This window comes from Ambystoma mexicanum, chromosome 14 (genome assembly GCF_040938575.1).
Source record: "Ambystoma mexicanum isolate Mex_15411 chromosome 14, UKY_AmexF1_1, whole genome shotgun sequence".
Lineage (NCBI taxonomy): Eukaryota > Metazoa > Chordata > Amphibia > Caudata > Ambystomatidae > Ambystoma > Ambystoma mexicanum.
Window position 1 is genome coordinate 80,664,615 of NC_090940.1, and position 26,459 is coordinate 80,691,073.

The 26,459-nt window shown below is 47.4% G+C and overlaps 1 protein-coding gene across 2 annotated transcripts in view; it reads left to right on the top strand.

The window, feature by feature from the left end:
• Positions 1 to 26,459, top strand: part of SPRED1 (sprouty related EVH1 domain containing 1) — a 522,489-nt gene that overhangs the window by 355,525 nt on the left and 140,505 nt on the right. For both annotated transcript variants that reach the window (XM_069638551.1, XM_069638550.1), the window contains 2 exons: positions 7,847 to 8,015; positions 11,759 to 11,808. In XM_069638551.1, the coding sequence (XP_069494652.1) occupies positions 7,862 to 8,015; positions 11,759 to 11,808 (204 nt within the window). In that variant the 5' untranslated portion in view covers positions 7,847 to 7,861. The remainder of the gene's footprint in view (positions 1 to 7,846; positions 8,016 to 11,758; positions 11,809 to 26,459) is intronic.

The window sequence follows — 26,459 nt, forward strand, 5'->3', positions numbered from 1 at the left end:
TAAGACCCCTGACCCTGTCACTAGACCTGAAGTTATCCCTCCCACATGACATGGGAGAAGAGGAGCCTCAACAAGAAGTGGTCATTCCCAGTTCAAGGGAATGGAGCTCTGATGACATTGACAGGGTGATGACAAGAATGTCTTCTTTGGCTAATTTCTATGAGAAAAACTCTGATTATTTTTCTGAGCTATCAGAATACCCCTGACACCTCTACTCCTTTGGGATCCAAGGACCCTCAGCTTCCTAATAAGAGACCTCGCAATGAGACTCCAGCTCAGGGCCTAATTTCAGACCCACTCTCTACTCTACCTTTCCATCAGTATGCTGAGGATCCAGACATACAGATACTGGACGACCATGCAGGGGTTGATTATTATGGAGACGACGAGGACCAGGTTGAGGAGGAGGAAGACGAGGCAGAGGCATATAATCTAGACTCACCTATCCCCAAAGAACCACCAGTAAATGACTCACCTGTGGATAATCAGCCACTACTGAATGAGGTCTTAGCTAGAGCTGCAGAGCACTTTCAGATTCACACTCAAGGGGCTCAAGAGGAAAGGGACTTTGCAGAGGAAATCATGGGGGACAAGAAGTCCATTACCCAAGCCATACCAATTCTGAAGTCTATCCAACGCAGAATTGACCCCTCCCTCCTCACCCCTAATCTCACACGGGCAGTCAACCCCAGAATTGAAAAATTATTCGGGGCTGCCCCTTCTGACCCACTTTACATAAGGGGCAGCTTAAGCCCGACTCATTGGTAGTTATTACCACCAGGAAGAGTGGGGACTCCTTTAGCATTATCTGAAGCTCCCCCAGACAAGGAGAGCAAGAGGATATATGGTCTAGGAAGGAAAGTGGCTTCCACTTCCGCTTACCAGGCAAGAATCGCAAATTCCACCACTCTGTTGGCAAGTTATAATTGTCACCAATGGGAGCAGGTAGCTGCCCTCATTGCCTACGCACCAGAACCAATAAAGGGCCAGTTAGCCCAGATTGCATCGGAGGGTAGATCGGTGTCCGGGTGCATTCTGAAAGCGACCTTTGATGCAGCAGATAATGCAGACCGGCTCATTGCAGAGAGCACTGTCATCAAGAGACACACTTGGCTCAGACAGTCAGGGTTCAAACCCGAGACTCAGGCTACTCTTATCGACATGCCGGTGGAACCGAATGTCTTGTTTGGGAAAGCGGTAGAGGAGGCACTCAAAATTGCCAAAGAAGAATACGATACCCTAAGGTCGCTGGGACAATTAACTAACAAACCCACAAACCAAATAAGGGAATGAGAATTTTCGTCGCTCATGCGCCCAAAATTCCCAGAGGGGTTCTAATTACTCACAGGGGCAGGGTACATTGTGGGGTGCACGACTACCCAAAGTTACACCAGAGGTAACAAGAGGGGCCGTGGTAGAGGGAGAGGCAGCCCAGGTAGAGGCGGTACGCCTCCCAGCAAACAGTGTCGCTCCGCTCAGGGTCCCTTCCCATGCATCCCCAGTAGGGGGGCGCATTTCCACCTTCACCCAAGCATGGGAAGGGATCACCTGTGCTTTCCACGGTGTCCACGGGATACTGCATCGAACTGTTGGAGCGTCCCCGCAACCACTCTCCAAGACAAAAAACACACTCCCTGGACCACCAAAAGAACCTCCTCGAGGAAATTGTCAATCTTCTTGCAAAGGACGCGATAGAACCCGTCCCAGGCAACCAGGTAAACAAGGGCCTTTATTCAACTTACTTCCTTGTGCCAAAAAAAGATCTAACAATGTGCCCAGTCTTGGATTACTCCCTGCAAACAAGTGTCAAGCCCCAAAAACTTTGCATGACTACACTCCAAGAGGTAATCCCCCTCCTAAAAAGAGGAGAGTAAATGGCAACATTGGACATGAAAGATACCTATTTTCATATTTCCATGTTCCCAGCGCACAGAAGATTCTTACGCTTCAAGGTGGACAGTCGGCACTACCAGTCAAGGTGCTGCCCTTCGGTATAGCCTCGGCTCCAAGGATATTCACCAAGGTACTGGCGGTGGTGGCGGCACGCCTAGGCAGAGTGTCACATCGGGGTCTGAATGACCCGCTCGCCTCCTCATCACGCCAGGCGAAACAGACCACTTTCAAGGCACCTACCAAAGTCGTGACGCTTCGCCACAGTATCCAACATTGCTCAGCCCCTTAATTCTCTCGGTGGCGGTTACCCTGGAGATTGGGGTCAACAACATCAAAAGTATCAACAACCCAGCCTTTGACTACAACTCGCAGGAAACCTACCTTTTGCGTGTAGTTCCGAGTATGCGGAACGTGAGCTCTGACGGGCTTACGGCGCTCCGCCTCCTGGGTAATATTAGGCACTGCAGCGGGAAGGACGCTGCTTCTGATTAACGTTGCAACCGGCATCCGAAGTTTCATCTTCTGTGCCTTTCCTAATTATTGCCTTCCCGTGTACCAGTTCCTGTTTTCCATTTACGGACTGCCTTGAGATTTCTCAATTCTTCTGCCTACCCGTGTACCGGACCTTTGCCTGCCCTACGGTTTACTTGCATCCTGATTCTGTACTGTCTTTAGCCCGCCTGTGTACCAGACCTCGCTGCCTGTCCACTGGATTGCCTTTCGCTGTTCTTCCCGTAAAGAAACTTCTGTCCTGAATTACCCAACCACCGCCTTCACCTGGTTTTCCTCACCTTCCCAGCTGACTCCAAGTTCTCAGCTTCAATCTCTCAAAATCGAGGGTGGTGAGTTCTTCCTGTTCCAATTTCTATTTGGAACATTTGAGCTACTGAAACATGGCTACCTTATTTGTGTAGCCTCCTGCAATATTTCACCTTAGGTATACTGTGAACTGTACCCTTCTTCAATTCAAGTGTCTTTTTGTGTATTCCGACTCCATTCCGTTGTTTTGGATTTATTTCCTCAAGTGTACACAAGGACGCTTTGCTGATTGTACAAAAGGACTAATTTCTGAAAAGTGCACACAGGGACGCCTTGCTGAGAAGTGCATCTACCCGTGTCTAGTGTGCTCCACGTGCCGCCCGGGTATAGCATCCCTACTATCCTTCCTGTTTATTGTTTTGTACTTCCGTTGTTTTCTAGCCTGGATTGATTAGGTTATTTCAATTCCTGTTCTGGTAAGACCTCCTTAATTCTTCTTTATTATATCCTATCTGAAACCGTCAAAATAGAATCTTATATCTTTTCTACACTTACAGGGGAAATTCCATTCTTGTTCTTTTCAATTACAAGGGGAGTGGGTGACCCAGGTACTTCCTGCTTTTGTGAGGTTTTTCTTGTGGTGGTCTTTTCTCTCACCAAGTATTTACCATTTGTCTTTTTCTTTCCGCTGGTTCCTTGGCGGTGTGTTCTCCCCGCTCTTTTGGGTGATCGGTCTCTCTGTCTGCGATTAAGCGCAGCAGAGAGTCATATCACCAAAAAGAGCTTATTTCCCTTAACAGAGAGGAGGCTCAGGTGGAGGCTCCATCTCGAGCTCTTCAAGCAACATCCAGTACAACCATCCTGGTCGCTTGCCCAGTCTACTCGCCGGCCGGTGAGTAACACAGGAAGGCAATCCCAGTGTACCCTTACCTAGACGACTGGCTCATCACGGGGGAGACCCCAGTAATTTGCAGATCCAACATCCAAAGAACGATCGACCTCCTCTTCGAATTGGGTTTCTCAATCAACCAGAAAAAATCAAGCCTGGTGCCAAGCACCTCCAAACAGTTCCTAGGAGCTACCTTAAACCCTCAAGAGGGGTTGGCCTTTCCATCAGAGGAAAGAATTCGGAATATACTACTGCAAATTCATCCATATCAGTCCGGTCGCCAGATAAGGGTGCGCAAAGCGATGTGTTTGCTAGGCATGATGGGGTCATGTATTTACCTGGTTCCCCACGTGCGCCTGCGCATGCGACCCATGCAGGAATGGTTGGCGAAACAGTGGTCTTGGGCAAGTGGTCAGTGGGACGATCTAGTGGTTGTTTCGCCAACATTGGTGGAAAGTCTTCACTGGTGGACAAGAGAGAACCTGACAAAGGGGAAATCCTTTTACGATCCAGAGATACAGGCTGTGGTCACTACGGACGTGTCCCTGTCAGGGTGGGGAGCACACCTCCTTCACCAAACAGCTCAGGGTCTCTGGTCTCACACGGTGGCCAAGAATCACATCAATCTGCTAGAGCTTTTGGCAGTCTCCAGAGCGCTTCAAGCGTTCGAACCCCACCTGTCGAACCTGTCAGTGCAGATCCTAACAGACAGCACAACAGCAATGTTTTTCATAAACAAACAGGGGGGCACTCGTTCGCCAAATCTGTCCAGGCTTGCCCAGAAAATTTGGATATGGGCACTCAGACGGAACATTTACCTGTCATCTCAACATGTTCCAGGGGATCTCAATTCACTAGCAGACGCTTTGAGCAGAGACCCCCTCCCGAAAGAACACGAATGGGGTCTACACAAAGTTGTCATAGGAGACCTCTTCTCACTGTGGTGTTTCCCCACTATAGACCTATTCGCCACAAGCGAACACAGACAATGCCCAGGATTCGCATCCATGTTCCCCCAGCCAGACTCCATGGGGAACGCTCTATGGATGAACTGGTCGGGGATGTTTGCCTACGCTTTTCCACCAACTCCTCTGTTGAGGAAGGTGGTCAACAAGATGCACAGGGAATCAATGACGCTCATCCTAGTTGCTCCCATGTGGGCGAGACCACCGTAGTTCCCGCACCTGCGCAAGATGGCAACGTGCGAACCCATCAGACTCCCGTGCTGGCACAACCTACTATCCCAGCAGGCAGCATGGCTCCTGAAGCCATAGAGCTTGGCCATCTCAATCTACCACAGAGATGTATGGATATCCTAAAGGAATCAAGGAAACCAAACCCAAGACACTGTTAATTTGATAAATGGAAGAGATTCGTTATTTGGTGCCAGAATAAAGAAATCAACCCGGTTGATTGCACTCCTTCCAATATTGTCACCTACATGCTCCACCTGCTAGACGCAGGGTTGGTATTTAATTCACTCAAGGTACACCTGGCAGCGCTGTCAGCCCACACCACCTCACATAACAAGGTGTCGTGGTGGAAAGTACCAGTGGTTAAAGCCTTTATGGAGGGGGTAAAGAGACTCCACCCTCCAATTTCGAACCCACCACCAGGATGGGACCTTAACGTGGTGCTTGCTAAACTCATGGGCCCCACCCTTTGAACCCATGTATAAAGCTAGTCTAAAACACCTGACCTATAAAACTGCCTTCTTAGTAGCCATTACATCCATAAGAATGGTCAGCGAGATTCAGGCTCTGTCAGTGCAGGATCCTTTCTTTACTGGTCATAAGGATAAACTGGTTCTACGAACTCACCCTAGGTTCTCACCTAAGTTCATTTCAAAATTCCATGTTAACCAGTCCATTGAGCTACCGGCCTTCTTCCAAGAACCCAAGAGCTCTGCTGAGGTGAAACTATGCACACTACCTAGACAAGACCAGACCGCTAAGGAAGACAGATCAACTGTCTTCGTCTCCGTAGCTACAGGCAGAGAAGGAGATCGCGTCTCTAAAGGTGCCATCTCAAAATGGATAGTCAAATGTATCCAGCTGTGTTACTCCCTTTCAGATAAAACTCTGCCTTTTACGCCAAGGGCCCACTCTACAAGAGGCACTGGGGCAACTCTGGCTTTCATTGAAAATGTACCCCTTGACACCATTTGTAAAGCAGCTACTTGGAGCTCTATTCACACCTTCACTCAGCACTACTGCATTGACACTCATTCCAAGACAGATACTCAAGTGGGACAAGCGGTTCTAAGACATTTATTTGCTCATGACACTTCTCACATCCCACCTCCTTCTTACTGCTCGCTCATCTATGCACAGCATGTGATCTAAGCAGATTCCACAAGCCTCAGAAGGGTTACATTACTCACCGTAATCGTATTTCTGATGCTTGTATCTGCTTAGATTCACATGCGCCTGCCCTTCCTCCCCTCTGAGTGAAGGTGCATGGATGCTTGTAGTCTTATCTATCTTATCTGCTTGGATACTCTGTACTCGCACTACTCCTCATGCTACCTCATGTCAGAAAACATACAATCTGAGGGTCCTACACGCGTGAAGGATCATGGGTACAGTGGACGTCGCACTAGGGATAGTATTACTGGCACGCCCTAGGTCGATGCCCATTTTCGAGTTTCGAAAAACAAACTGTAATACTCCGCAGCTTCACTAGATGTCGGCCTATGCACAGCATGTGAATCTAAGCAGATACAAGCATCAGAAATACGATTACGGTGAGTAATGTATCATAAACTGATGGTGATTGTATGAAGAACTGGCAAGTACTGTAAATGCGATGCTTGCAAGGTGTCCTTTATAAAAGGACATGAATTTGAGCTCTAAATTAAATGTAATGTATTTTCAATACTTATGACAAGGAGAAGACATTGATGCATTTCATATTATTGCCACTTTATTTTGCATGCATTATCGTACCAGTTGTTTGTTTTTGTCATGGATACTTCCCAGTTAGTTTAGTCTGTAATGATTGAGCCTCCATTGGGGTATGCAAACAGGTGGTGTGAATGACTTCATGTAGCAGTAGCAGGAGGGTCATCTGTTCCGGTTACTACAATTAGAGCAGTGAAACACATCTGCTAGTGTGAATTTCTTTCCCCTCTCTGAATCCAGTACTCTCTCCTACTGCAGATTTGTCAGCCTAGCGGTGGTGGATTCCTGTCGGATCATCGAAGGTTCACATGCTTTTAATTCCCAGCAGACACATCCCTTCACATCAGCATCTCATATTGTAAAGTGATCTTCATAAATGTAAATACCTCCCTCCCTATGGTCTAGGGTAAACAGGTCCTTGCTTCCTTTGGCCATACTGCTGTTGTGTTTTAGAATAACTATCATAGGTAATACTCCCTCTCATAGCTAAGCGTGCTGGCAGTGGGAATGTGGAAGTAGGCCTTTGGCAACAACTGGTTGGCTTGCCGCCATCGGGTGGTCTTTCAAAATACTTTGTCAAATATTTGTCAGCCTATGGATGTATGCCCTCCACGACTGGAACTGTCACATATGTGTAATGGCAGTGAACTTCTGAACATGGTGTTTTTGAGAATGGACCTCTTTGCTTCAAAGGACAATGCAAAATGCATTCATTTTACCATCCTGTTGGGCAAAGAACAGATTCCTTGGGCTTATGGGATATTTTCCTTAGCAACCGTAGAAATCATTGTCATTATGCCTGCCCTCTAGTTCCTTTGATCTGTAAATTGAGCCCAGGTTACAGAGATTACAGAGGTGATTCTAGTAACTCCCAAGTGGCTTCCAGATTTTCGTTTGAGGACGTCATACAACTAGTAAAACAGCCTCATCCTATGCTACTAGATCTTTTATCTAAGCAGAGAAGTTTAGTACTCCTCCCTCATCCCCAATCGCTGTCCTTGCCCACTTGGTTCCTATGGCGCTAATCTACAAGCATGTTGGTCTGTATACAGAAATAATTAGCATCCTCCTAGCATTCAGAGTGTCATCCACAAGGTACAAATACAATAGCATGTGGCTTAGATTTTCTCCCTGTGCTCTTAAGAAGAAAATGTGTGCCTTTCTTTGGACCTTTGACCATGTATAGTTTGGATAAATGTGGCGATGAACATGATATACTGACAACTTCTGTTAAATGGCTCAGCTAGGATAAGGAGCAGCAGGGATATGTCGGTGTTCTCCAAAATAAGGGTTGAACAAACCTGTTATTTAACTTCTGTCAGAACTCGTATCCTGATAGATTACAACGTGTAGATGGGTCTTCTCATCCTGAGGCTAAAAGATTGCTTCTGATCCCAACTAGGTTGTTCTGGAATGTATGCTACAGAAGAACGTCATCTACAACAAGGTCACCCCGACGTTTCACCACTGGAAGATCGACGACAAGAAGTTCGGCCTCACCTTCCAGAGTCCGGCTGACGCCAGAGCCTTTGATAGAGGCATTCGCAGAGCCATAGAAGACCTCACACAAGGTATTGTTCTTTAATCATAAACAGATTTAAACTGATTACATTTTTTTAAAATGATGATTTAGAATTGAAGACTGTACATTATAGGAGATGCACTGGAAAACCTGCCTCCTGTTCTTTCTTTTTAGATTGGTCTATTCATCCTCTTTCCTTTGTAAGTGCTATCTGTCTATTTTGATATATGCAAAATGTTGTAGTTTATTTAACTCCGGGTTTGTCTTGTCTATGTACATATTTTGGTTCATGAACTGTTTATAGATTGATTTATAATACAACAATAGGTTTGTTGTATTTTCTTCAGTAAAGAGAGATATATTATATAGAAACAACGTGTTAAGTCACAGTGTTCATGGACTGAATAAAGAAGTGAATGTCTAAAAAGTTCCCCTTTTGAAAATCATCATTTTGGAGTGCTTTTGTGATCATTGCCCCCCAGACCCTTGTTTCTCTCCTATCTTGGGAATACATGTTAGTGGTACAGGGCACATGTAGTGTCGTTGGAAGGAGCTCTAGTATTTTTACCTACTACGTGAGGCAGGCATGGTATCAAGAGAGACACAGACTCAAAAGTATCTGTTTGAAAATCTTTATTACAAACCGTTGTAGGGTTGATGTAATGCCTAACTGGCCCTAACTCTAATGGGGTTGTTCCGTCAACTGATGATGCTGAGGGCCGTCGATGTCCAGAAGACCAAGTCCAAAGCTGTTCTTGCCCTCACTCTTAAAACCAATCTGATGTTGGTCTTCTTAAAGAAAGAAATGGTGATTCAAAAAGAAATGCAATCCCAAGCTGGATTCTGGTAGCCTTACCATCAGGTTTAGTTCTGCCAGTTTGAAAAATAGTATAACGTTAAAAGGGGTGTCCTTGGGATCTTCAAGGTAGGGCTCTTTTAGCAAGACAATACAATTCACAATGTCTCTGGGTCTCTTGAGGTTCCTCGCACCAAGCTCTGACCCCACTGGTTCCAAAAGAACTCACAATTTCTTTTAGGCCCCTGAGAGTTCCCTTCCCCAAGTCCAGGCATCTCTCATTTCAACAATGTCTCTTGTAGTTTACTTTGGTCCTCTGGTTCCCTTCCCCAAGCCTAGGCCCCTCTTGCCTCAAAAGGTTTACTTAAAAGTTCTCACTCACGGGGTGGAGAGCCCACACCAACGATCTGACAATCAGTGGTCGTTGGTCTCCATCGGAGTTCAAACTACACATCAACCTTTTGGAGCTGAGGGCAATCGAATTAGCGCTGAAGGATTTTCTGCCCTCTGTACAGGGAAAGAATGTCCGGATAATGACAGACAACACAGTGGCCATGTACTACCTCAACAAAAGAGGAGGCATAGGATCACTCCCACTGTGCAGAGAGGCAATGCAAGAAGGAATCTTTCTATCGGCAGTTCACCTAGCCGGAGAGCTGAACACGGCGGCGGATGCTCTGAGCAGGCAGAGCACAGTCTCTCACGAATGGGAACTAGCTCAGGAAGTCCTTCAAGAGATCTTCACCCTTTGGGGAAACCCTCAAGTGGATCTGTTTGCGACCGGTGCCATCCGGAAGTGTGAACTGTACTGCTCAAGGGAATTTCTCCCAAGAGGAGCTCTAGGGGACGTGTTCGTAGTGGACCGGCTATTTACACTCCTTTACGCGTTTCCTCCTGTCCCCATGATTCCTCAAGTAATCAGGAGGTTGAGAAAGTTCAGGAAAACCATGATCCTAATTGCCCCGGATTGGGCCAGGCGGACGTGGTATCCGGACCTTCTGGACATGTCCATCTGCCCTCCAATATGACTTCCAAAAAGAGAGGATCTTCTCTCGCAAGAGGAAGGTCGGGTTCTCCATCCAGAGGTCCAGACACTCGGCCTTCACGCATGGTTTCTGCGAGGCTAAGATATAAGGATTGGGACCTCCCGGATGACGTAATGGAGATTTTGCTTTCGGCCAGAAGGCCAGCAACAAATTCCCAGTATCAGTGTCGTTGGAACAAGTTCAGTAACTGGTGCCGGGATAAGAATGTGGATCCATTCCTTTGTAATGCTCCAACAGTACTTTCTTTTCTCTTACACGTACTATAAAAGGATATTTGGCAGCGCTATTTATCTTTAAGCGCTCCTCAGTGAGGTATCCTATTTTAATGTTCCTTTAGTCATTCAATTCTTGAAAAGGTTGACAAATGTATACTCTCTGACACCTTTTCAGGTGCCCATCTGAGATTTGAATCTAGTCTTAAAATTTCTCATGTGTGCCCCTTTCGAACCTTTACATTCGTGCCCATTAAGACTTCTCACTCTTAAAACAATTCTGTTGGTGGCTATAACATCAGCCCACAGGGTAAGTCTGTTGCAGGCACTGCCTTGTAAGCCTCCTCACACCATTTTCCATAAGGATAAAGTTATTCTAAAAGTCAAACCATCTTTCTTGCCTAAAATAGTTTCTGATTTTCATCTGTCACAAAAAATGACCTTACCTTCTTTTTATATTCCTCCTTACGCTAGTAAGGAAGAGGAAAGATTGCATAGACTGGACCCAAAAAGCGCTCTGTTTCTACATTTCCAGATTGGCAAATCTTAGACAATGTGACCAACTATTTGTTGGGTATAATGGGCACCCATTGGGACTTGGAGTGTCTAAACAAACCCTACCCAGATGGATAATTCTAGCAATCTCTGAATGCTATAAAGTGGCTGGAAAAGAGCCTCCAGATGGATTAAGGGCTCATTCAACTAGAGGTATGGCAACTTCCACGGCTCTTCAGAGGGGTGTCTCGGCACAGGATATTTGTGCTGCGGCCACCTGGTCTTCAATGCACACCTTTGTGAAGCACTATTGCTTGGATTCCACTTCATATCAAGGAGGATTATTTGCAAAAGCTGTCCTTCATTCAGTCCATAACTAAAATTTCTAGTACTCCCACCTCCAAATTTACCACTGCTATGGGAGTCTATCATAAGATGAGGAATACGTGGGAGGACACAATCCATTCGAAGAAAAAGTTACTTACCAACTGTAACGTTGTTTCGATTGGATGTTTCTTGCACGTATTCCTCATCGACCCTCCCAACCTACCCCTCCGTACATTTTACGCCTGTTGCCCTCTAATTTCCTTAAGAGCCTGAGGATTTAAGACCTGATTAGCTGATGCGACCATGAACACTGTAAAAACAGAACTGAAGTAATAGGCGCTGCTCGAGCCCTTTATACAGTGGATGACGTTGGCGCTCGACGGCGGCCCTCGAAGGACTACAATTCCACGGCCTCGAACACATCGCCCTCTGGTGAAAACGTTCCGAAGCAGCAGAACTGGGATACGAGTTATCATAAGATGAGGAATACGTGGGAGGAACATCCAATCGAAAGAACATTACCGTTGGTAAGTAACTTGTTCTTCTTTTTAGTCAGCGTGATTCTTTGTGACAGGACCTCCCTATCACACATTGAGGACTGTCTTCCTGGGGTCGTATCAGTTAGGAAAATCTGTACAATATAGGCATTTTGTTGAGGGAGGAGGGGAATTTTATCAGTGAAAATAAACCCATATGTACATATATTTAAATGGTTTCAGAAATTTAAATGACATTTTTGTGAACACGTGTTTGAAGATCCTGCTCACAAGCAAAGCTATACAGTGTTTATTAATTTGATGACAGTACCCATGGTGCACATCTGGGGTTATGAGTCACTTTTCCTTCTTTTTCCATTTCATGCTGCTGCATCTTTAGGTCTAAGATGAATAATTCATTTTTGTTTTATTTTTCATAGGTTGCCCATCATCACACAGTGAAACTGATGTGACGGACGATGTTTTCCAGGTGAGTTCTAAATTACTGTATTTTCTTGTGTAAAACTAGTATACATATTGAAATAAATTGCTGCGATTTTGGTCAAAGTTTACCCAGGCATGATGGTTGTTGCCAAATGTCATTATGAGTCTTGGGGTGGGAAAATCATTTCTGTAGTCTGCTCCATCTCTGCACCAGGCTACTAGGCTTTCTTTTCACGAAAGAAACACAAATGCATCAATAGATTGTTATGCTCCCAATCCTATTTAGCGGGCAGATAAGGTGGATTCATGTATTCATGGAACCATAGTCTGCAAGTTAAATGTCCTATCCAGTTATGCGCACATTATTGATGGTCTGTTGTTTAGGCCACTCTTGACCGATTTACACCAATTCTTCTCCAAAATAGGTTTTGCCCATTTCATTAAATTTTCTTTAGCAAATTTTGTGAAAGAAGGGGATTTAAGAGCCTTTGATTAACCAAATAAACATTGGCAAAGCCATCAGTTTTTACTTTTGTGTGAGCATTGGGGTAAGCATTTTGCTGGCATTGCCAAAATAGTTCTACTTAGCGATAAGATGGCAGCGGCTGGCAAATGGTCTTGTATTTCACCTGGAGCTAGTTTATAGCTTTAGTTAAGCCATTACCTTTTAGACTGCTTTGAAATAACATATGTATCCTTTTAAAAACACTGATCTAGCTCAGAGAGATTCCATAGATGGGTGTGTTTGGACAGGGAGGGGGCAGATAATGGGTGGGAATTGCCGTAAGTACCAGCAAGGCCATCAGCAGTCAGTGGGTGGGTAATAAGCCACATCACGCCATACATGCTGTGTCCCACCTCACATTCTATCACTTCCCTTCTCCAGCATGGGGTCTGGCATGGATTCACATGCTCATGAATATTCCCCATCGTCAGGCTGGGAATCCTCTGTAAAAGAAAGACCAGTTTCACTTTCAAACTGTATTTCGGAATGGATTGTGTCCTCCCACATATTCTTCATCTTATGATATTGGTCCTGCCAGCTTCGCTCCTTCTGAAAAAATTTGCTCGGCAGAGGGCGCTGTGCACAAGGTTGTGGCGTCGATGTCCCTCGACGGGCTCCGTACCGTGTCGACATCACCATCAGTATAAGTAGCTTGTGCCGCACCCGTTGGCTTTAATTCCGTTTTTCGGATTGCTTCGCTCTTGAGAATGGCGCGCTTAGAAACTTTTCTAAAGAAAATGTCTTCTTCCACCCCTTCTGCTCCCAAGACAGGGTTCAAAAAATGTATCGACTGCGGATCGAAGATGTCGATTACAGATCCTCACCGCGTTTGTGTTTGGTGCCTAGTTCAGACCATCGAACCGGCGACTGTGGCTCCTGTCGGTCGATGACGGAGAAGGCCCTTCGTGAGACGAAAGGTAAACTGGCGGAGGGGCGAGAAGCTTCCAAGGCCTCCTGGAAGGCCTCGTCAAAGAAACATAGGAAATCGAGTGATTTGGAAGAATCAGATCACCGTAAACATTCCAAGAGGTCTCGATCACGCAGTAGATCGAAACACTCTTCATCTTCCTCTTCAAAGAAGGTTAAGTGGAGACATAGATCTCCCTCCTCTTCCTCTGATACGTCTACCGAATTGGTACGATGCCTGACTAAGTCGGATTCCCAAGAAAATGGGATGAATTTAGAAGGAAGATGAAGGTCTTTGAGAATATGGCTTCGACCCCCTCAAAGAAGCCTCAAAGGACCCAGACCCCTGTTGCACCGTTGGACGATACAGGGAAGTCAGGAACTACTGTGGAAAAATCCAGTAGTAAAGGCGAACCTCGAAGGTCTCGCGTCGATGCCAAATCATCAAGATTCATCGAGAATATTGTTTCCCCGACACCGAATAAAAAACATAAGTTGTTGAAGCCCTCGACGACTTTGTCGACGCCATCAGTGACGACTGCTTTGATATCGAAGCCAAAGGTGTTTTCGACACCTTTGTCTTCGAAGACTCCTTCGATACCATTGAAGATTTCTTTGATTCCTTCGACCCAAACTCAAGTACAGGAAAGGAGATTTACTCCTTTACCTAAGTCAGGCTTCTTTAAGTCTAGGTATTCTATATTTGAAGAAAGTGTCTCTGAAGAAGTAGTTTCTCATTTTGGAGTACAATATGGTACCAGAGAGGTCCCAGAAGAATTAATCGATCCAGAATCGAAAATGAGAGACCTGTGTGACACCCTTCACTCTGCTAGTGGCATTGATACGTCACCTGAGCTATAGTTTACAAAACCTGACCCTGCAGAACATGCAGATTCAGGGTACAGGAGTCTAATAAATAGGGTTGTTGAATACATGGGCTGGGGTAGAGCCTGACCCACATTTGATGAGGATGATATGACTAATATACTTGACCAGGGCCCCCAGAAGGACCCCGTTCTCCTGTTCCATAGGGTATTTCAGAGAACAGTAGAAAAAAATGGGGAATATCCTGATACAATTGCTGCAGTCAACAGTAATTTTGCAAAGAAGTACAGAACTTCTAGTTCTGACCCTGATTATTTAAGTAGGCATCCCACTCCAGAAAGTCTGGTTATTAAGGCTGCAACTTCGTCAAGACAAACAGCCTATCCATCTATCCCCCGGATAAAGAGGATAAGAAGGTGGATGCTTGGGCCCGTAAGGTCTTAGCTTGGGTAGCATGGCACTCAAGTCAACTAATGGCCCCTGTACCCTGGCCAGGTTCACCTATACCCTGTGGGACTGCATTTCGGCGGCGGCTGAACATATTCCGGAAGTCGAGGAAAGGGAAGGCTTCCTGAATATTGTCGAAGAAAGGAGGCAATGGGGGAATGTCTCCAGTCTGGACTGGATACTGCTGATAGTATCAGCAGATCCATGGCTGCAAGCACAGTGTTACGCAGATTTGCGTGGTTGCTGAAGTCAAGGTTTGCACCAGACGTGCAGGACAGGCTACTCAACATGCCTTTTGATGGCTTGAGGCAGTTTGGTAGTAAAGCTGATGAAAGCTTAGAAAAACTAGACCTCAAAAGCGGCGGCTAATCTCTTAGCGCCTCCATGCGACAGCCTCAGAAACCTTATTCGGGCTCATCTTCCTGGAGAGATCGTTCTTTTTGGTACTACTCCTCTTTTGGTAGAGGAAGAGGACAGGCCATTCAATGAGGCGAGAGAATTGTCGCTCGTGGTGGACGAAGAAAAAGTACAAAACCTGCCCCCGGAACGGCATCTTTACCCGCAGCCGCCTCCAAATCACTCTGAGGCTTTATCACACAAAACCCCGGTGGGAGGCAGAATCTCTCAGCATCTGAAAGAATGACGGGGCATTACTTCGGATGCTTGGGCACTGGAGACAATAGCGCAAGGTTACTGCCTTCCCTTCCTAAAAAGGCCTCAGGACCATCCACCGGGAACCAACTCTGTCAAAATTCCAGATACGCTCCTGTTGCAGGAAATTTTAACCCTACTAGAGAAAGGTGCAATAGAACATGTACCTGTAGTGGAGAGGAACAAGGGTTGGTACTCCCCATACTTTCTCATTCCAAAGAAGGACAGAGGATTGAGACCCAACTTGAACAAGTTCCTCAGGAAGGACAAGTTCAAGATGGTAACCCTTTCTCAGATCCTTCAGGCTCTCCACTCCAAGACTGGTTGGTATCATTGGACCTTCAGGATGCTTACTTTCATGTGCCAATCCATCCCAAGCACATAAAGTACCTGAGGTTCGCGGTTGGCGGTTCTCACTATCAGTTTTGAGTTCTGCCATTCGGGCTAACCTCCGCATCGAGGAATTTCAACAAACTGATGGCGGTTGTGGCAGCAAGTCTCAGGAGAGGGGGGATTCACATCTACCCCTACCTGGACGATTGGTTGATCAGAGTGCGTTCTTCTGAACAAGCTCAGGAACATCTGTCAATCACCTGTCACTTCCTTCACAAACTGGGCTTCTCCCTCAATTTCAAGAAGTCTCACATGATACCATCCCAAGAGCTCCAGTTTATCGAAGCAGTCTTTGATACTTCCTCGGGCAAAGTCTCGCCTCCCGAGGTGAGAGCTCTCCACATACTGCAGATGGTAACAAAGTTCCAGAATGCCCAACATCTACCGGCCTTCGGTTTTCTGAGGTTGCTCGGCCTCGTGGCATCCTGCATTTTTCTGGTGCCACAGGCTTGACTGAGGATGAGAACTCTTCAATGGGCCCTCAGAACTCACTGGTCCCAGTTCTCGGGGAGTATGTCAGATCTTCTGCACGTCCCGAGCGCAGTTGCTCAGGATCTACTATGGTGGGCTTGCAACAACAATATCCTCGAGGGAGAATCTTTTCGGCAACCATGGCCGGCGATAACTGTAGTGACGGACGCCTCACTCACGGGGTGGGGAGCCCACACCAATGATCTGACAATCAGCGGTCGTTGGTCTCCATCGGAGTCCAAACTACACATCAACCTGTTGGAGCTGAGGACAATCAGACTAGCGCTGAAGGCCTTATGCCCTCTGTACAGGGTAAAGAATGTCTTGATAATGACGGACAACACGGTGGCCATGTACTACCTCAACAAGAGAGGAGGCGTAGAATCACTACCACTGTGCAGAGAGGCAATGCAGCTCTGGTTCTGGGCAATCCGAGAGGGAATCTCTCTATTGGCAGTTCACCTAGCCGGAGAGCAGAACACGGCAGCAGAAACTCTGAGCAGGCAGAGCAGTTTCCTACCAGTGGGAGTTAGCTCAGGAAGTCCATTCGCCCTTCAAGTTGATCTGTTCACGACCGCGGTTAACCAGAAGTGCGAACAGTTCTGTTCAAGGGAATTTCCCGCAAGAGGAGCTCTAGGAGACGCGTTTGTGGTGGACTGAAAGTTCCCAATTCTGTACGCGTTTCCTCCAGTCCCCGTGATTCCTCAAGTAATCAGAAGGTTGAGAAAGTTCAGGAAAACCATGATCCTAATTGCCCCGGATTGGACCAGGAGGACGTGGTATCCGGGCCTTCTGGACATGTCCATCTGCCCTCCAATACGTCTTGCGAGAGAAGATCCTCTTTGCGGAAGAGGAAGGTCGGGTTCGCCATCCAGAGGTCAAAACACTCAACCTTCACGCATTGTTTCTGAAAGGTTGAGATGCAAGGATTGGGATCTTCCGGATTATGCAATGGAGATTTTGCTTTCGGCCAGAAGGCCAGCAACAGAATCTTTGTACCGGTGTCGGAACAAGTTCAGTAACTGGTGCAAAGATAAGGATGTGGACCCTTTTCAATGTGGCACCCCAATGGTGCTATCTTTCCTATTGCATCTAGCCAATCTGCGGCTCAAGATTGGGACAATTAAAGGATATCGAGCTGCGCTGTCCATTTGGACCCAAAAAGGGCTCTCAGTTTTTACATTTCAAGAATGTCAAAATTGCGTCAAGATGACCAGCATTTTGTAGGTTATACAAGCCATAAATTGGGAATAGCAGTGACAAAACAGACTATATCCCGCTGGATCATTCTGGCTATAATTGAGTGCTACAGATTGGTGGGAAAGAACCCACCGGATGGGCTTCAAGCCCATTCCACTAGGGGGATGTCTACTTCTGCGGCTTTGAAGAGGGGTGTCCCTGTAGCAGATATTGGTTCGGCTGCAACATGGGCATCAATGCATACCTTCATCAAGCATTATTGCTTAGATGTCTCTTCTTCCAATGAAGGTTTATTTGCCAAGGTGGTACTTCATTCCTTCCATGAGAGAAATAATTAGTACTCCCACCTCCAAAATTGCCACTGCAATGGGAGTCTATCATAAGATGAGGAATACGTGGGAGGGCACAATCCATTCGAAGAACAAGTTACTTACCAACTGTAGCGTTCTTTCGACTGGATGTTCCTCCCACGTATTCCTCATCGCCCCCCCCATCCTACCCTGCAGTACAGTTTACGTAAATTAGACCCTTCTTGAGAGGAGTGTGTATCAGTCATGGAGCACGCCTGGGTGTTCCTCGAACATTTCCCCGAAAAAACAGAACTGAAGCCAACGGGCGCGGCACAAGCTACTTATACTGATGGTGACGTCGACACGGTACGTAGCCCGTCAAGGGACATCAACGCCACGACCTCTTGCACAGCACCCTCTAGCGAAAAGTTTTTTTCTGAAGCGGCGAAGCTGGCAGGATACGTGTATCATAAGATGAGGAATACGTGGGAGGAACATCCAGTTGAAAGAATGTTACAGTTGGTAAGTAACTTGTTCTTCTCCTCTCAACCAATCACTGTCCTCTGGGTCATACTGCCCCATCCACTGACAGTCCTCTCCCTAAGCTCCACCCCTGGTGGCCAACTTCAGATTTTACTGCATGCTTCAGTGTTGGGAGTCCTCAAGTTTGCTCTCCGAGCTAATTTTGTGTTTTGCTTAATTATCATTAAGGAACGTCTTCTTGGGAGATCGGCATCATAAATGCTTATATTGCTTGCATCCGAACCACAATGAGGAGGGGTGCGAGTTGTGCTATGGTTTCTCGAAGAAAAACAAAAAAGACCGCTACAGCAGGCTGTCAGCGAGTGACTCAGCCGCGGGGCAGAGTCAATCCTCATCTAGGACCGGCTGGTCCGAGGAGCAAACTCCCTCTGGCAGGATTTCGAGATCATTTGAGGACATCCCCTTCGCGGGGATCCAAGAGAATGCCAAGCTCTGTGTCGCTGGGTTCGCCGGTAATGCGGGTCCCGAGTCGACTGCTGTGATAGTGCTGAAAGAGAGTGAGTCCGCGAAGGAGGTGGCGGCCACTCCACGGGTGGCCTTACCCCGAGGCGAAATGCGGCTGACCCAGCAGCCTCCTGGGAAGGAGAGAGAGACGATCCCTCCGGTGAAGCTCCCCCCGGTACGTGTACCAGGGGTCTGTCCGAGACAGAACAGAGCTGATCTACTCGAGTACTGACTAGGACAATGATCTGTAGGACGATTGCTACACAGCTCACAAGGGGTCTCCTGCTCGCAAGAGGCGGCGTGCCAGCCCAAACCCTACTCCGCTGGCTCCGTTCACCCCTACACCTAGGGACGTGTCGCTGGATATTCCAATGACCCTGCACAAACAGGTCCCCGAAATCCAGCAGTGGATGCCTCCAGGACCAATGCCTTCACGGGACACGAGGAGCCTCTGAGGCTAAGCTCGCCCCTGTGAAAGAGGAAGGCCACAGGGGGGTGCTGGTCCTCGCCATCATCCGATGACTACACCACCAACACCTTGTCATGAAAAGACCCCACCAGAGCCCTGGACCCGCACATGGGCACGGACACAGCTACCACGGGCACCAACGAGGAAAGCAACTTCATTGCGGCCTACGGGGAGACGCGGCACGCAGATGAGCCCCATAGGGCCTTCCAAACCGACGAAGTTGGATCCTTCCATTCTGTCATATCAAGGGCCTCAGCACTGTTTCAGTTAACCCCTGAGCAGACAAGAAAGAAGGCTTCCCATTCCAACGGCGCGAGTCAAGAAGAAAGACAATCATGTCTGTTCCCTTCTGGACAACATCTGGGAGGAAGGCCTGCCGCTAATGAAAAACCCGATGTACGGCCTTACTAAGCGGGACTGGCTGCAGAAGAATTACAGGGTCCCAGATTCAGCCCTGAGGTGCTTAATGTCTCAGCCCTCGCCTGACTCGGTGGTCTCGGCAGCAGCCAGGAAGCGCTCAGCGAACCAGTCGTCTGCAGCCATGGTAGCTCCGGACTAGGAGGGGAAGAAGCTGGATGCAATGAGAATAATTTATACGCAGTCTCTACCATCAAGGCAGCTAATGCCGTAGCCATCTTGTCCCAATATGACCTGGAGCTATGGTTCAAGTTGGGTCCTATTCTGCACTTTTTCCCCAAAGACAAGGTGGTCGAGGCACTGGTACTCTTTCAGGAAGGGGAAGTGGCCTCCGATCATGCCATCACGTGGCAGTGGCCATCGCGAACATGGGTTTCCGCCAGATGGGGAACAGGGTGTCCCTGCATCATCCAGGTTGGTTGACGTCAACTAACTTCTGCCCGGACGTTCAGATGAAGGTACTGGATATGCCGTTTGATGGGGAGAACCTCTTCGGAAAGGCAGTCAACAAGTCTTTGCAAGAGATAGACCAACACGGAGACGGCACGCTCCTTGGGAACTTTGCAGAAGCGACGGCCGTTGTTCTTTCGCTCTTCCAGAGGAAAACCAGGAAGATCCGCCAAAGGATATAATACGCCGTACCGACAGCCTCCACGCTCCTCCTCTCAAGAAGTGTACAGGGGTCGCACTCAAGGCAGTGGAGAACAGCGGCGCCGCCTGCAGGGCAGAACGCCGACCCCCAAGCAGGCCTGGACCGGCCGTGGCCACGGGCCCCGACCCAGGCACCTCGGTGGGAGGCCGGCTGCCGAAGTTTGTTGGCATGTGGGAGAAAATCACCACGGACAGATGGGTGCTGGACGCTCTTGGACAGGAGTACATCTTGGAGTTCCAATGCAGGTGTGCTCGTATCCTGCTGATTCAGCAACAAGAACAACATGGACCACTGCTAAGAGTGGGCCATGTTAAGGTGCAGTAGAACATGTCCCCCATCATCTCCGGGGCTCCCCAGTATTCTCCAGATACTTTCTGCTTCGAAAGAAAACAGGTGGGTGGAGGCCGTTCCTAGATCTTCGTCGTCTCAACAAGTACTTCAAGTCCCAATAGTTGCAGATGGTCACGTTGCAACATGTGCTTGGCCAGCTGGAGCAAGGAGATTTTCTGACATCCTTCAATCTAGAGGACGCCTACTTCGACATCCCCATTCACAAGAAACACTGCAAGTTCCTACGGTTCGTAGTTCAAGATCAGCATTACCAGTTCAGGGCTCTGCCTTTTGGCCCTAAATCAGCCCGAGGGTGTTTGCGAAGTGTCTGGCCCCAGTGGCGGCACATCTTAATCTACATATACCCCTACCTGGACGACTGGCTGGTGCGTTCCCGTTCTGGCAGGCGAGTACATTTCGAAGACTGTACATCTGCTGACTGAGTTGGGGTTCTCCATAAACTATCCAAAGTCTTGCTTGACGCCATCTCAGGACGCGCTGTTTCTAGGTGCCCGACTCAACACAGTGATGCGTTTGGCGTCGCCCTCTGAGGAGAGTGTGAGATCCATACAGGGTAAGTTACAGTGCTTGTCCTGGGTGCACACAGTGACGGTTCAGTCCATCAAGTCGCTGCTGGGCCCGATGTCCTCCTGCATCAGCCTCATCCTGTGCAAACTTCACGAGACCGCTTCAGGAGTTCCTGGATGCGAGGTGGATGCAGGTGTCGGGGGAATTTTGCAGTCAAGATCTTGCTCAACGAGGAGTTGCGTCGGGCAGTTCAGTGGTGGCGTGTACGGCCACATCTTGTCCAGGGAGCTCCGTTTCAGGTTCCTTCTTACCAGGAAACGGTCACCACGGACGCTTCGCTAGAGGGATGGGGAGCCCACACCGGACAGTTGCATGCCAGAGGCCTCTGGCAACCGTAGGAGAGGGACCTACACATCACAGTCCTGGAACTTCGAGCCATGGTCTTGTTATGGGCCCTCAAGTCTCCCATCGTTGAAAGGCAAGGTGGTGAGGATCTTTACCACCGTGTTCTACATCCAGCAACAAGAGGGGGCCCGCTCACCGGTGCTTTCCAAGGAGTCCCAGGACCTGTGGCACTGGGCCGTTCGTCAAGGCATATTCCTAGTTCCACTTCAACAAGCGAGAGTCGAGAGGTTCTTGCCACGAGTAGAAACTTAGTCAGGGCGCAGTGGATTTTCTGTTCACGCCAAGTGCCAGCAGTTCACCAGCAGGTTCCCTCAACCGAGAAGCATGGGGGACACGTTTTTGTTCCCATGGGAGGGACGGTTTCTGTACGCCATCCCGCTGTTCCCACTCCTCTTACGTGTGATCAACACAATCCGTGTCGCTGCAGGATGATACTAGTCGGTGTGGCCGAGTCAAATCTGGTATCCGGACATCTGTCAGCGGCTGCCGCTGTACCCGGACCTTCTCGTCGGAGAAGGGGGGGTGATTGGCTCCTACAGCCCTAGAGTTTGGAAGTTATGCTTTACCCACAGAATGTAAGGATATCCTGGCCAAGGCCAGAGCCTCGTCAACATTGAAGTACTAGACATAAATGGAAATGCTTCTCTGTGTGGCGCCGGACTGAAGATTACCCCTCTGCGTGTCACGGCTACCATACATGCTTTCCTTGGACAAAGCGGGACTGACTCACGCCTCTATCAAGGTGCATCTCGCCACCATATCCAGGTACACCAGGTCCCCGGGCAGACCTTCTCTGTGGTCTCACAGGCTCGTCAAGGAGTTCCTCAAGCGATTCTTCAGAACTTTCCCGTCGGTGAAGGTCCCTGCCCTGGCTTGGGAGCTCAATGTTGTGCTGACTTAATTCATGGGAGTGCCCTTCGTACCTATACATCAGACCCCACTCAAGTTTCTCTCGTGGAAAACACTTTTCCTTTTGGCTATCGCCTCAGCCAGACAGGTCGGGATATTCAGGCCCTGTCTTGCAAACAGCCTTACCCGATTTCCACGCTTCAAAGGTGATACTGTGTACACACCCAACCTTCATGCCAAAGGTGCCGTCGGAATTCCACCTCAACAAACCTTTGGTGTTACCTGTCTTCTTCCTGAATCCTTTGTCGCCAACGGAAAGGGCCTTGCATTCACTGGACATTGCTCATGCCTTAAAGTTCTATGTGGCACGTACGAAGAGTTTTCGCAAGACTTCTCCGTTCGTCAACTTTGGACATGTAATTCAAGGAATGGCCTTGTCGAAGGCTTCCATTTCCAGGTGGATCTCTGGCTGCATCATGCACTATCATCTGGCCAACAGACGGCCGAGAGTCCATTCCACCAGACGCATCGCAGCAACAGCAGCGTTTCTCTCTGGAGTCCCCCTGCTTGACATCTGCTGGGCGGCTGTAGTGCCTTGCCACCTCCTTTGGTTGTGTAGATGTACTTCTGTGTATTCGTATTCATGAGCATGTGAATCCATGCCAGACCCCATGCTGGAGAAGGAACAAGTTACTTTCCTGTAACTGTTGTTCTCTAGCATGGATCTGGCATGGATTCACAAGTGAACCCTCCACCTTCCCCGCTGTGGCTCTTCTTGGTTCATACTGTCATGTAGCCTTGCCACAGAAGTGTGTATTGACGACTTAACGTGTTTGTAGAACTAACGAAAAAAGAAAGGTTGGGCTCCAGGAGTACGTGCTGCTGCCAGTCGGTGCGTGTAGGACTCTGCTTTACTAGTAAAGGCCTATGCTGCATCGAACCTGTTCACAAGTGGTGTATTTACTAGGGTTCTCTTTTTCTGCCCTAGCCCGATCCACACGAAACACCATTTGTTGTATAGGCGCCTTACAAATATCCAATAAATAAACACCTCCTCGCTTCCTCCTGCCGAACCCTCCCCATTTCAAATCCTCTGCATTGCAAGAGATACTGCACTCCATACCCCCACTCCACCATCTAATCTTTGTCTGCGCATACACCTCGCTGCATATACCTTGGAAATTAAAGAAGGGCTTGTCTGTTAACCCCAGCCTTCTTTTTCATGGGGCCCATTCTGTTTCCCCCTTACAAATTGAATCCACGGGGCGCACCATTGGGGCAGCCCGAGTATTCTTATATTTTGCAGGTAATCAGCAACCTTAGGAATACCCTCGGGTAATAAAGGCCTGCAAAATGCAAGAATATAACATAAATACACAGTGGAAGTGCCGTATCGGATGATAATGGGCCGGGCCCATTAACCTGGGGCGCAAGCCATCACATCCCTGTACGCCCTTAGAACCTGGTATTATGGCTTAAGCTGTTTACAAGGAAGAAACGGGTTCTTCTATTAGCCGAGTACTCTGCACAGCACCGCCCTCTAAAACCCAGAAGGTAACTTCCTGCCTCACAAAGAAACCAAGAATAAGAGCCATTTGTCCTAGATTTCTCCATTTAGTTTCACATAACAAAGGCATTTCTTGTTGCCTGTGCGAATGAATGGACATTCCAGGTTCGGCTATGGTGCAGATGTGTCTCTGACCTTGCTCTGTTGCCACAGAGATCTAGTTTCTTTCATTTTTTGCTAGTCACTCGTAAAGGACACCAGATCCCCTTTTGGGAAATGCGGACACAGGCTGTACGTGTTACACAGCACCAAGAGTTGCTGTTCTTGGGTGCTTTGGAACATATTGTCTTCCACGTGCCCTGTTCCATTTTTTCAGTGTTTTAAAGTTTTTTTGTAGCCGTTTGTAGAGTGTTTTCACTGTGTGGCGGCCTCATCACTGTGATTTGTGAATGCCTTGGGGGTGAAGGAAGGGGTGTGACGTAGACTGCAGACATAATTGTGTGAAGAGGTGAGTCCATAGGTATTCAGAAGCTGGAGGGAGAGCTTTCCATAGAGTGGATCATTTTCCGCTCAACAGGTCTTCACACCTAAATATTTGTGAATAGTTGAAGTGAACACAAGTCTGTTTTGGGAGTTCGTACTTAGGCTTCTGTTTCCAACCCCTGTTGTTTCTCAGTGTTACTTTTTAACTTGTGGCTCTTAGTTGTCCCCAACTGCAACTATATACTCCAAACGGTGTGTATAGGGGAGATGCGGTTTGTGTATGGACATATCTATGTCAGTTCTTTGGTCATGTGTCTACACTCGTGCCATTGCAGTCATTGGTGGTACGTCACAGCAGCACTCTCCGTTGAACCTTGATGCTGTAGTTCAGGTATTCCTCCTTGTTATGTTAAATTGATCTATGCCCAGCAGCACTGCATGCGTGTTAGCTGACTGCCAAACCGGTCTGTTGGTTTTTCTGTACATTTTAGTACATATTTAGTATTTTTTTTTAAAACGGCCACATGCAAGAAGATTCCTAAATGAACCATGTTATTCTCATTTTAATACAATAATAGGATGTAGGTTCTACACCTATTACACATTTTGACTGTGGTCTTTCTGTATGGCTAATGGGCAGGACAGTTGATGGAATTTTGCTGGATCCAGTTGCTGACATATGGGTTTTCATACATCTAAATTGTAATGAAGGAAACTTTTATTGTATGAATTGAATTCTATTGTGGTTCATTGAACGGTTTAAGACAATAATTGTGGCCATTCTTTGGCAGACACCTTAGCTGTTTGATCCTGGATGAGAAGTTCATAATGAATTGGCCATAGTATTCAGTAAGGCCCAAGGCCACAACTGTATTTAGTAGAAGCAGGCACAGAGCCACTTGCGAGATAACAGCTCTTTTTCGGTCTCAAATCTTTCACCTGAAGATGGGATGTCGTTGCATAGCATCCAGTTGACTGTTTGCAAATGATTTATATTGGAACCAGTTGCTCTCAAGTGGGTTTTTGCTCATCTTCGGAACCGCTATGAAGAAAGTTTCATTGGTGATTTTTCTGTACCCATGCACTGCACAACCCTCATTTTTTCTGTGTATATATCTGCTGGCAGCCGCCTGGTTGCTCTCCCTTCTCCCACTTTTAACCTTGTTCTCACTGCCCCCCTTTTCCTTGCTCCAGGTTTTGTATAGCGGCTGCTTTAAGGCAGCCGAAAAGACTTTTGTGACTATCTAAACATATATACATTTAAAACAATTGTGACATCATGAAACACAAGCAGCTCGTTGGTAGGTTAGTTACCGAAATAGAGTTGTTTCTTCTGCTGACTTATGGGGGTAAAATATATGGATTATAAAAAGAGAAGATTTAAAAACCTTTAAATCGTGAGTTTCTTCATAGATTTTTGATGAAGATACTTTCAGGCAAAATGCTCTTACAAAAGGACTCCATGCATGACTACTCTTCTATTTATCTATTTGGGAGTTGCATGTAGTCCCTTAGTGGGGCATTTGAGGTGGCACATGACGGTAGCAGCTGCACATGTGGATGTTCTACTTTACCATGTGGTCACTGTGCCAGGCAAATGGTGGTATTGGTATTACTCTGGCATTTAAGGCCTCACTTGATACGTGACAACCGAAAGATATTGGCTTTGCCATTGATTTACGAGGAAAAACATTTACAGTTATCCCACCCAACCACTAGCATAACGTCCCTAAGAACTTGGAAGAGATTGGGGGAAAAAACGATGGCATATACAAGAAACTGCTCAAAGACTTCCTAGCCACATACCCTTTCCTCCAGATGATCCCTGTCGAGGAACCCTGGTCCTCCTTGGCCTGTGCTGTTGGTCTACAGCTCTATGTTCTAATCTATCATGAGCGCCTCGCCCGCTTTTCATTTGGTCGAATAGCCTTCTGTCCACCAGCACTCATCTTAAATGCGATTGTGCACTTTGTGAACAGGAACATGCTTTATGCTGCGATTGACAGCTACATCTACCACTTCCCTCTTTCCACCCTACCTGGACCTCCCCAGATGTGTGCTGCACTGCAAAAACAACCATACACAAATGAAATAAATTACTCATCCAGGCTTGTGAACCCAAAATCAGCCAGCATTTCTACTGAAGAGTCATCAATGTGTCTATATTGTGTAGCTGTGCCTATGAATACTGTTCGGCTATCGCTCGCTGGGAGTTACTACATGTTGGCTAAACCGGGACGCACCTCTAGATTTTTCATAAGGGACTTGCCATTAAAAAAACCTTCTAGGACAGTCACCGTGGCCGTCGCTCCTATGAATTCCAAAGAGCAATTGCACCACTTTCCGTCTTTTATTTCATGTGTGCATGCACTTCCTACTACA